The sequence below is a fragment of the Mchenga conophoros genome, linkage group LG17 (assembly GCF_057382185.1).
Source record: "Mchenga conophoros isolate Kocher_MC1m ecotype Shallow Benthic linkage group LG17, M_conophoros_male_GT1.1, whole genome shotgun sequence".
In the NCBI taxonomy this organism is placed as follows: Eukaryota; Metazoa; Chordata; class Actinopteri; order Cichliformes; family Cichlidae; genus Mchenga; species Mchenga conophoros.
The window spans coordinates 24,265,459-24,277,961 of NC_140542.1; the positions used below are offsets into that span (position 1 = coordinate 24,265,459).

The window sequence follows — 12,503 nt, forward strand, 5'->3', positions numbered from 1 at the left end:
GCCTTATGCTGTTCTGTGGTTTCTAAAGCTGCTTTATCACTGAGTAAATTAAGGAAATTATTTCTAAATGTCGCCTGGAGGACAAACAGATGTTAAATAATACGTCACGTTTCATTTGAGGTTTGATGCTAAACAACAGCAGGACTGTTAGAGCTTATGTTTTTACAGGAATGAATTATTTATGACGTTATAATAAGAGGCAGTTCCAGCAGAAACAGAGCCAGTCACAGGCTGTCACTGCAGAGAAGAAGTTAACTCATTTTTACTTTACTTAGAAAGCTTAGGTCTACTTTTCTGTGCATGTATTTATCCACACAGACAGATTTGGTCTTGATTACGGTTACAGTTTAAAAGCGGCAGAGGTGAATTTAACTGTGTAGCTTTGAAGCGCTCAAAGCAAAATGTCAACGTCTACCTCGGGATTATCGGGGTTATCCAGGTCACTGTTTTTTCAACTTTTTACCTCCACAGGGAGGTTATGTGATTGGCTCAGTCTGTCTGTTTGTTAGGAGGATTACTCACAGAGTTACAGATGGATTCGCATGTAAATTTTTACCACAGGTGAGATTTTGGTGGGATGTTTTTGGAGTCACTGCTGTGAGCTTTTCTTCAGTCTCTCTGGTGTGAGTACACTTTTCTCTGTTTGTAACTGGTGTGATGGTGCCAACACCACAACTACAGTGATAAAACCTGGGTTGATGCAGCAGTTGATAACCACCTTCTTGGGGGCACTTATCCAGATTTCTGATGAACCTGCTTCATAGTACAGGGCCTCATTGTCTCCATACTGTAAGACATGCATGTTGATTTGTGAACCTTTGTATTTTTTCTATCCAATGGTCATCATTTGATTTAACGTGTACCGCTGGCTGATGAAGAGCTGCGCTGCTCGTAAACTCATGTCTGAGGCTCTAAATCAGAACCTAAACACTAGTTTTCAATGGAAATTCAATTCGCCCCTTATGCCAGTTTTATCAGTGGTTTTTGTATTCTAAGCTTTTAGCTCCTGAAAAAGAAAACAAACTAAACCATTATTTTTGCAACCCATAAGCCAAAATTTGGGGTTATTATGTCGAAATGAGACTTGTTGAATGAAAGTTCTGGGAAAAATAGCTCAAAATTTTGGCAAAACATAAAATCTGGACATATGGATGATAGGAGAAATGTTACTTTTGAGTCTGTTTTAGATTCTTTTGGGTTGCAGGTACAAGTGATCTGTATTACAAGACAAAAAGGACAAAATATCTGAAAAACTGAACTTTTTTGACAGAAAATTGCCCTTTCTTATACCTGTGAAAATTTCACAGCTGTATTCACACCAAAATTCCTCCCGAGCCGCATTGTGGGGACAGTTGCTCTAGTTAAAGCAGGATATGGTTTTTGGAGAGCAAACAGCATTCAGCTCGCCTCTGTTTATTGGTGTTATAGCTGAAATGTCAGACAGATAAAATATCTCAAAGCCTCTGCATAAAACTTTACAGCGAGGCTCCAGTAGGAGCAAATGAGGTGTTTTCACTTTGTTTGAATTTATGTTAGCTTCATCTTTCTTATTCTATAAACCACCGGTTGATTTTACAGGTACTGCTTTGCTTCTGAGTCAATACTGCACTTAACACAAGCATCAAAGCAATGGAGCAATCACAGTGATCAATAATGAGGTCACTACGGTGAAGGAGAGCCCATAAATGGTGTTACTTTTGCATTTTCTAACTGAAAATTAAAGCGATTACACACATACAAGCACACACTACAGAGAGAAAAACAGGAATTCTAACAGTGCACTGTTAAGTACAACAGATAGGTGCAATGATTTTCAAGCTTCATGCAGAGTCTGTGGTAGCAAGTTACACTAAGTGCACACAATTATAAAAGAAATGTATTATTGATGTGGTATAAGCAAATTGCTGCTGGATTTACAGTGTAAAACGTAATGAAATAACTGCCTGCAAAGTGGATCATTTTCCTGTATCGGTGTTAAAACAGTGATACTCGCTTATTGCTTATTGGTGCACTTCGTGTAATGAGCTGCCGGGGGAACAGAGAGCATGCTGAGAGCAGGTGAGACAATGACGATAGGGGGAGGGGGAAGGAAGAGCAACACAAAGTGGGTTCATAGTTTCACTGTTTACAGAAACAAATGTGAACAAACATGTTAGACCAGAACAAAAAAAAAAGTGCAATCATTGTGACACTGCTGCATTTGACTAGCGGACAGTTGACACTGACCTCGCTGTTGATGTCCGCTCCGGCGTCAAGAAGCATCTGGACCATGGCCTCATCACCACGAACGCAGGCATACATGAGAGGGGTCATTCCCTGCAGGATGAGACGGGGAAGAAAGGGGGGAGGATGACATATTTCTACATAGTACCAAAATGGGAAGCTGTTGAATGGTAGCAGAGATTCCACCCAGCAAAAAGGCGTTGGAAAGAGATGGGAGAGATGATTTTTCCAGATGTCTAAACAAGGTGGAGATTTGTTTAAAGAGTGAAAGGTGAAAAGGAATCGTTGGTGGTCGCTGAAAAGACGTCCTGCTATGTCTAAATTTAGTTGAACAGTGGGCATTCTTTCCTCTCAACACATCTGTAGATTCAGACAGTAATTTCCTTCTATGAGGAACCAATGCTGACTGGTGCACCACCCTCCTACATTAACCTCCTAGGACCTGGCGTCCACATATGTTGACATCACTTTTTGGGTTATTTAGACCAAAATACAAAATTTTGCTCTACAAGGGCCTGATGTCCACTTACGAGGACATTATACTGCCACTGTTCCATCAAAATTTAAAACAAATATCCTCATACATGGCTCTCATTTTTCTTAGGAACAAAAATCGGGTAAAAAAAAATAAATCTGGTGATTCTTTGTTTTTACATTCATCGGGTCCCAATGCACGGTGGCACGGTGGTTAGCACTGTTGCCGCACAGCAAGAAGGTCCTGAGTTCAATTCCACCATCAGGCCGGGGTCTTTCTGTGTGGAGTTTGCATGTTCTCCCCGTGTTTGCGTGGGTTCCGTCCGGGTACTCCGGCTTCCTCCCACCGCCCAAAGACATTCAGCTTGTGGGGATAGGTTAATTGGATAATCCAAATTGCCACTAGGTGTGAATGTGTGAATGAATGTGAGTGCGAATGGTTGTCTGTCCCTGTGTGTTGGCCCTGCGACAGACTGGCAACCTGTCCAGGGTGTACCCCGCCTCTCGCCCTATGACAGCTGGGATAGGCTCCAGCGCCCCCCCGCGACCCTGAAAAGGATAAGCGGAAGTGAATGGATGGATGGACGGACGGGTCCCAATGTGCCCAAATATCAAAGATAAATTAAAAATGCTTGCCATGGAAAAGTTCGGGTCTTAGGAGGTTAAGGAACAATAAGCTTTGGCTCTCTGGATGTCCCCCCCAAATAGGCTGACCATTTAATAATTACTGTGACACATGACCCTATGAGTTATGGTGTTGAAGGTTCAATAATGCATTTTAACCAGCCAAGGCCTATTAAGGCCTCTTTGCTACCATAAACAGGATTTATTTGACAGCACTCACTGAACTGACCCATACTCACAACAAGTGACCAAGTCCAAGAAACTCAATGAAGGTCTAAGAAGGCCAGTGTAACAGTGGTACCAGTACATTAAACAAAGTGGATGGAAAAATCTAAGAAAGAGAACTATATTTACACAAGTTGGAGAGGTCTCTTGGGGGCATTTCGAAACAACTGCAGATTCCTGAATCATCAGAAACTAAAGTTATTCTGATGTGTCACAACTTTACCAAGGTCTGGAAAAAAAAAAACCCTAAAAAGTCACCATCTGTTAGATAATTGGTTTAGATGTTTAGGAACAATCTGGGAAACACCAAGGTTCAAGCCTAGCATGTACTGGAAACTGCTGGAACACCAGCATCACTGTTCACAGTGAACCTCAGGTCAGCTGTTCTACAAAGTGGATGGAATAATGAAGAAGGAAGACTACTTCCAAATTCTTCAACTTCACTTTAACTCAACAACTAGATAGCTGAAACGTTGATACTTTGTCACTAAAATGCTAATTAAATGTTGCATTAAGAAAACCCAAAGGCACAGAATTAGAAGTTTGACAATGAGCTGACAGGTGGTTGAAAACAGATTAAGTTAAAGTCTTAGAAGTGAAGGCATCTGCCTTCTTGAAGCCTACGACTGGGTGACCCACTTTACTCACTGTTAGAAAAAAAAAAAAAAACTTCAACCCTTTTTTGGCTACATAGTACCTCAAATACTATTGTAACAATAGTTAAATGGGATTTAATAATAAACACCATCTCTAATGATCAAAGTAACTGTAATGAGCTAAAGGATGCTAACAGCGATTACTTTCTCTCAACAAGAATGAGGATTTCAATGCCATAGCGATATATGAATCTGACTACGTGTCAGCGGTGTTTGTGAAGAAACTTGCTAGCCTCCTTTTTTTTGGTAAGCAAACTTGTTAAAAACATACAAAGCCAAATTAAATCAAAGTACAAAAAAACCCACAATAACAAAGGATCTGAATGGCAACAAAGACTAAGCAGAGATTTGACTGGACCATTTATTACTGGGTCAGTTTGCTTTAATACTTTACATGCACTGAATAATCAGGCTGGATCTTTGAAATGAGCTCTGCATCATTTCACTTTTTTATTATCTAAAGGCCAACTTCTCACACAAATGTGATATTCATCTTACATTAGATTTTGCTTCAAGGGAAATTTCTAAGGATGTGTTCAAGGATTACAATCAAATCACTCGATTGGAGTCCTTTTTCTGATTTGCTGCTCATCATCCAGTAAGTGTACTCCTGCTGGAGGTTAGGACCTCTACCAAACAGAGAAGAAATTGCATTGAAAACACACTTTTGTTATTTCTCATGCAAAAGTGTTGATTTCACTGCTATTAACAAAATGCCTTGAGAAATAATTCCAGGTTATTTCAATCTGGTGTTATTCCTGTAAATGTAGATATTGCAGCTGTGTGGATTGTGCATATTTTAATAGGAGGCGAGAGGTTTGCTGTTCAACAAGAGACCACTTCAGACGACTAACTGCTGTACTTGGTTTCAGTCAAACTCAAAAACAAACATTTAAACGTATTCATGTACACCACCTTATACGTACTGCTCTATACTTTGTAAGGATTCACGTGGTGTCTGGTACCAAGACCTTAGTAGGGGATCTTTTCGTTTGCTGGTGTGCACATCTTGGAGATTCTAGCTTCGATTGGGATTCAGTGATGTTTGAAAGGCGGATCAAATTTTGGCTCTTTGTCCTGTTTTTCAATCAATTTCCGAGGTAGAGCACAGAGCAAAATCCTGTGGTGGCCACTGAGTGCAATTGCTACTGTTTCATGTGCAGCAATGTTTATGTGGCACATGAATGCCACAAGCAGCATGACTCTTTGGGAGTCAACAAATGTGCAAAATTAAAGAAAAAGTTCTGGTGCCTCATTGTCAAGACTGCTCTGAGATTATAACAGAAAGTTTTTGTTAACTTTTCTTATCTTTTTATTTAACTATTGACCCACCATAAAATTCTAAATAACCAGGATTTTTTCTGCTATTTAAATGTTTATCTATTACTTTGTAACCTTGGTTTCTAGTATGAACATTCTTGGGGAAATTCTTTGTAAGTAGGAAAAGCTTTAAAGCTTAGTTAAAAGTCCAAAATCTATACCTTCCTTTACATTCTCCAAAGCCATCCAGTGTCAGACTGGAGTCTTTGGTGAGCTAATTCTGGTCCCAGGGCCATATGTTTGACACCCTTGCTCTAGCGCAGTGATTCCAAACCTTTTGGAGCCACTATTTCACATTAGAAAAATTACAGGGCACACCACCAAGCAAAAACGTCACAAAAAGCATATTGATTATTTTTCCCCGCACACCAGGCATAGCAAAATTGGCTCGGTTTGTCCCCAGTATACCTTTTTTTGCTTCCTTCTGACCACTACTCATGCTAGGGCCTTCATCTGGGTGGGAATTTTCTCTTGGACCCAGGTCTGACTGACTACTTTTTCTTTTCAAATATTTATTCATTCCTATGACTAATATGTAATTTCTTCTTCATCTTCTTGTGTTTTACCAGCAGTTGGTAACCCAGTTAGTTAGAGCAAGGAGTTGTAATGCCCTCTAGTGGAAGAGAATGTATTTGTTATGTCCGTTACTCAAGCAGGTCACTTAGAGCACTAATCAGCTTACAGCCATACGACCCTGAGCACACCCAATCTCGACTGATCTCAGAAACTAAGCAGGGTTGGGCTTGGTTAGTACTTGGATGGAAGAGTATTAATCAGGTGGAACCAGGTAGTCTTCCACAGCACACCTGATCATTTCTCACAGCACACCTATGTGCTGCAGCACAGTGGTTGGTTTTTATCTGCTGGTCTGCTGGTTTCTTTCTGTGCTCAGTCCAAGATCATCATTGCTGGGTTACCTGGAAACGGTTTCCAGGTAAAGCTCTTAAAGTGCACAGAATAAGTAAAGTATGAATCTGTGTGTGAATCAGTGAAAGTGACTCTCGGTGTTAAGAGCCTTGAATGGTCAGACCAGAAAGGCACAATAAAAATGACTCTTCCTATAATAACATGATGACGACCATTTACATCCACACCGTTTTGTTACACAGTCAGGCTAAAAGCACCAGCCAGTCATCTTTGAGTTACATCAATGCAGGAGCAAAGGGATTCCCAGATGACACGGAAACAGTTTGCTGCAGCAGTTGCAAAAACATTCTGCAGAAAACTGTGGAAAAACTTCCGCAATCACTTCACTTCCGGTTTTTACTTTGTCTATACCTGTTCCTGAAGGCTTTTACGTAGCTTACCTAGCTAAATCCTACAATCACTGACGATCGTGTTGACCGTAACCACAACATTAGCTCGTTTTTTAGAAGTCTTCACATAATTTTCTTTAAATCACCATTTTATGTACATGCTATAACTTCACTGCTGCCTACCAATCGATCCCGTTCTGTAAAATGCAGTGAGATATAATAAGTATACACACACAGCACACAACTCAGAGAAATATCCGGCAGTTTCTCGCAGCTTCTTATGTACTGGACCTTTTCATTACTCCCTTAAAATAACCGTGTCTTCCCAACAAGGGCAAAAGCACAAAGGTGGGCTGTGAAACTCCTAACATAACTTCTTCTATCTCTGCGTGTCTCCATATGCACAGAGTATTCTGACACGCCCACACACATTATGCTGCAGGATGAAGCTGCTTCATCTTAGTGCTACTGCAAAGAATTGCATAAGATCAGCAACAGCAACAACTTAAAAATGACCTTTATTGTAAACGAGGCACCGAGATCTTCACATTTATCAGACTTTTCTAACTGTTTTAAATGAGCTTCCATAAAACAGACTTCAATCATATATCTGATCTGGGCCATTATGCTCAACAGAGGCCTTTTACGGCTCACTCATAACACACCACAGCGCTTTATGTTGAAGACTGATCTCCCTTAGTGGTGATTCATTCTTAAACATTTCCTGGACAGCAATCTACTTAATCAGCAGACGGCTAAAGGGCGAGAGACGACGGACCGCGATGAGCACCGTGATGAGGTCGAAATGTCTCTTAGCCGTTATGGCAGACTCCAGCTTTTACTTTATTGCTCCTGTAACGCTGTCTGGTCTTTTGCTCCATTTAGCCTCCTTTACAAGGAGATAAAAGCCTGCATGTCACAGGCTCGTATTTATGTGAGGGGAGAGGAAGGAAAGCATAAGTCAATACAATCTGTCAATTTAACAAGCATCTGTTTTTCACATTTTTTTGTAATATATTATAAACAATATATAATGTGTTTAAGCAAACATTAATCAACCAGACCTGGACTTTATTTTTAGAGTCTGAGTGAAGAATTGCCAAGCAAATCTTAATTAAACCTAACTAGGCGCAGCTTATTGACCGCGGAAAGTCAGATTGCACAATTAACTTCCACTTAGCAGCACTGGGAATAGCCAATATTTCTACGAACCGTCAAAGGTGAAGATTCCCAAGTGACACTTGGCTGTAGTGGGACTGAGATACTGACCTGACCTGTCAGTGCTCAGAGCAGGAAAAGTGTTGCAGTAGCAGGCAACAAAAGAAAAATCCTTTCCCCTTCCACTTTCAGGATGAACAGGAAGGTCATGGCACAATCTGTAGCTGGATGCCGCTCTGCTACAGCCCTGAGTCGCTCCTCTCCTCCCTGCTTGAGTAATTTAAGCGATCAGTATGCTGGGTGGTGTGTGCAAGCCCCCGCATCTGCTTCTTTGCTCTTCTTCACCTGACTGCTCCTCCTGCATCCCGCCTACTGCCACCTTTGATTAATCCGGTTCTCCAGCCCCCGGCTCCATCCACAGCACCATGAAAACTGTTAAAAGGACTCATACCTCCTGTTTGCACACTGCAAAGTTCAAGGTGACTTGATATTGGGTGTTGCCTCTTCTTAGCTGAGGCATTTCTCATTCATACATATCCCTGGCACTAGGCTGAGAGGTGCTACTGCCTCCTGTCTTTTTTCTTTTTAGGTAGGCGGCAATGAGTGTACGACCATTGGCCAGGGACATCAGGTAAACTCGGGTATTTATTTATTGTATTGTTTGAAGTTTTGGTTCTTATATTTTCCAGAGTGAGTTTTGGATACTTGTTTGGTCACGACCTGACCTCTGGGTAGTGACTGGAAAAATGAGGATCTGAAGGGTGTCTCTCTTAGGGACAAATGGTGAGGAGATCAGGAACGTTTCAGAGTACAGATTCTACTCCTCCACATTGAAAGGAGGCACCCAAAACACCTAGGGATGTTCCACTGGTAGCAGACCCTAGACACTCCCTTCGCTGGCTTGGGAACATCTTGGTGTCCCCCAGAAGAGTTGGTGCATGTGGCTGAGCAAAGGGGGGTCTGGGTGTCTCTGCTCAAAGTGGAAGAATGAATTTCTGGTTCACTTTTGGAGACATTTTATGATTGTTCTAGTGTAAATTTTGATTTTTTAGTTTGTCTTCCTGTTCATTCCTTTTTCCTCAATTCTTCCCTCGTTTCTGTCTTTATGACGAGTGTTAATCTTGTGTCTGTGTTTAGTATTTCCTGCACTAGTTTTACTTCCCGTGTCTTCTCCAACTCTCTGGTTGTTCTCTCTTCCAGTAATTATGTTCCCATCAGCCTTCAGTGTATGCTTATATATGCTGTCTTTCCTTTGTTACCCCTCTACCTTTTTGGATTCACTTTCATGTGTTTTTGTTGTACTTTTGTTACCTTTTAGACTTATTTGTGAGCACATATATTTGCCCTGAATAGCTGGTCCTCAACTAAAACTCCACAAACAATAACTGCGACACACTTCTGCTTTTCTTCTTCTTCGTTTTGTGATTGCTTTGCTTCTAAAATTTCGTTGCCGGTGGAAAAATCTATAAAATAAATAAATTAACTCCCATTTAACCTCTTCCATCTGGTTAATTAATGCTCCTCCCCCTTACCCCAGTGAGCTGGAGTCGTAACAGGTTTATTTGTTACTTCACTGCCGCAATGTTACTAGATTCCATTTGGTCGAGGTCCACTGATTATTATATTTGTATTTTCTTTGTTATCCATGCGGTTACATTCATGTCCCCGCTGGGCCACTGCCAGCATGTTGTGGTGTTTAATGAGCAATTAATAGCAGCACATGAGGCAGGGGCTGTGGGGATGAGACCACTCCTTTGCAGACCTGTGAAATATGCATTTTTGTGCTGAAAGGATTAAGAGGAAAAAAAATGTTTTTTTCATTGCCAAGAGGAGTTGGTGCGAGTTTTAAGAAATGTGTGTCGAATTAAGTCAAGTTAAGGATCCTACTATGACTTCATCTTAATTATATGTTTAAAAAAATGTAGAAAATAACAATAATTTCATGTATTTTTGAGACAGTTCTCAGCTGCTGAAGTCAGAGTGAGTCAGAGGTTACAGCATCTTTAGCTTTAGTCACGCAAGTAAAACTGAGGGATTTTAATCAGATCCTTGAGGTCTTAAAGAGGGCGAGGCTTAGTCACACTGCATGACGTGGAGATGCAAAGGACTTGATGTCTTCACCTCGCTCACCTGATATATTAGATCTGGAGGAGGATGAGGGAGAAATAAATTAATAAAACCCCTGCTATTCTTTTCTGTTTTAAACATACTTTGCTCTGCCAGCTGTTATAACCTGAAATATTGTGGTTTTATATGATGAGCAGGTTTAGTTAACCATTCCGTTTTCTTTTATTCAATATTATCCCTTTGCTGTCCTCAAGTGAAAGTTGTTGCAGGCAGCGTGTTTAGGCATGAAGGGCAAGTACATTTTTGTAAAAGTGAAAAAGAAAGCAAAAATACACAAAAAATGAGGATTATTGCAAGAACCACATATCTGTGATACATCAGCAGCTTAGAGAAGCAGCTTTCGCGGTCCTTTTACTGCCAAGAACTAACACATCTACGTTGCCAACAAATAACAAACCACCATGTAAGATGTAGCTCTCCATCACAGACAAATGCTCACATGCGTTATTAAAACTAAAAATAATAAGGAACTTATGTATGAAGCTGCTTTTGTGATATTTCAAGGGCTGATTGAAATTACTGCATCACTGGGATCCACTCGATGGTGCTTAAGGGTGCACAACTGAACCAAATACACAGATTCCAGTTTAATCCCCAGTTAAAACCACTGGTGGACCAAGTGCAAAACATTTATCATCTACGTTCTGCTGCGCAACCCTGCATCCTGGCATTCACGTAGACGTTACTTGATGTTAACGTCTAAACGTTGCTTCAGACTGACCCACCATCCGGTCGCAACCGTCTGCAATCTTTGTTGGATAGAAGTGGATCAAAACACCAAGGTGTTTAATCTGTCATGGACTCCAGACACTGATCAGAGCGAGAACGTGTCAGATATCCCAGAAACAAGCCCAACGAACCACTGCCTGTGTCCAAGTGCCAAATCACTTGGACTGTTGTTTGCACACAGTTGGCGAATTGCCGTTCAAATACTAATTGTTTCCTACACGAATAATCAGTCTGTTGATTGACAGAAAAACAATCAGCAATCTACAATTGATTTTTTAGGCAACTAGGTGGTGGTTAATCGCAGCTCGCTGAGATATGTGATAAAATGTATGATTTTTTTAACTGAAATATAATGATCTGGCTTAAAACCTGTGGCAAGGTTCTGACTTACTATAGGTTTTATATAGAATTTAGACGAGTGAAGGTTAATCAATAAAGCAAATTATCACTAGGTGCAAGCTCATTTTAAGCTAAGACCTGAGGATCTAAGAAATGTCATGGTCCTGGGCCAGTATTCTTAGTTTTTGTGTGTTTTGTATTTCGTTCTTTATTTATGCCGTGGTTCCTAGGTTCTGTTAAGATGTTCCTTATTTGATTACCCCTGTGTATCTGTGAGCCCTCGTTTCCCCTCCTTGTGTTTTATTCCATGTTTTCCCCAGCCCGTTATGTCTGTGTTCTCCCCGTGCTCTCTCTCCTCCTGTCTGAACCTCTGTGTACTTCCTGTTTTACTTTGACAGTCTCCCGTCAGTGTTGCGTTTACTCCTGCCGTGTCTTGTTATGATCATCAGTGTCACCTGTGTTCCCCGTGTGCTCCCACTTCCCTCGTTAACCCTCTGTGTATTTATGTCTGCGTCTCCCTCAGTTCTGTGTCGCGTTCTCCCTCATTCATGGCTGTGTGTTTCTCCGTCTATTACGTTATAGTTTCCCAGTTTAGTTTGTATGGTTTTGCTCTCCAGCAATAAAGCTGTGAATTTTGAGTTCATTCCTGCCTCCGTGAGTTTGCGATTGGGTCCTCATCCAGCCTGCACACAGCCGAAGCATGACAAGAAATGCCTTTGAGACTGGATGGATAATTGAGATCTTTGCACTTCTGTAAAGTGTAGGTTCATCTGATTGTTGTTGGATGAGTGTTTCGAGCCTGGTCTCACTCCCAAATCATCACAAATGAATGCTTGGTCATTACGCCTTTATTACTGTCATAAGCTGTTTTCTTAACCCAAAAACTCCAAACCACGAGTAAAAGTGAAAGTAAACATCGAGAAAATGAAGCTCCCATTGGGGGCAGTGATGATTTACCACTCCTGCCCTCATTGGCGGACACCTTGTAAGTATCCCAGAGGCAGCATCTGCTTTGACAAAACTGCAGTGTGTGAAATTTGAAAGGTTGGAGTTTGAAATTGAGTTATTACTTTGAGAAGAAGCGGCAGGACATTTGTGCAGGGTTAGTGCAGTACACACAAACAGACACAAAGAAAAACTCTCTTAAAAATGTGAATTATTTTCCTTCTGTATTAAAAAAAAAGAAAGATGCATGAAAACTGTATCGTGAATTTAGCACGCTGCATTACTCAGTGAGAGAGCAGCCTGTGCTCAGCATGTGTGCATGAACTGCACTGGGTTGCCAGGTACTTGCTAGAAATCCACATTTTATTGTATCTCCAACCCCTGAGCTGTGCAAATGTGGGATTTTAAAGTTGTTATATATATGTGA

At 41.0% G+C, this 12,503-nt stretch overlaps 1 protein-coding gene across 2 annotated transcripts in view; it reads right to left on the bottom strand.

Annotated features, from left to right (window-relative positions):
- LOC146555524 (ankyrin repeat- and BTB/POZ domain-containing protein 3-A) overlaps positions 1–12,503 on the bottom strand; it is a 283,020-nt gene that overhangs the window by 27,847 nt on the left and 242,670 nt on the right. For both annotated transcript variants that reach the window (XM_085251640.1, XM_085251639.1), the window contains exon 6: positions 2,227–2,316. In XM_085251640.1, coding sequence (XP_085107766.1) covers positions 2,227–2,316 — 90 coding nt within the window. The remainder of the gene's footprint in view (positions 1–2,226; positions 2,317–12,503) is intronic.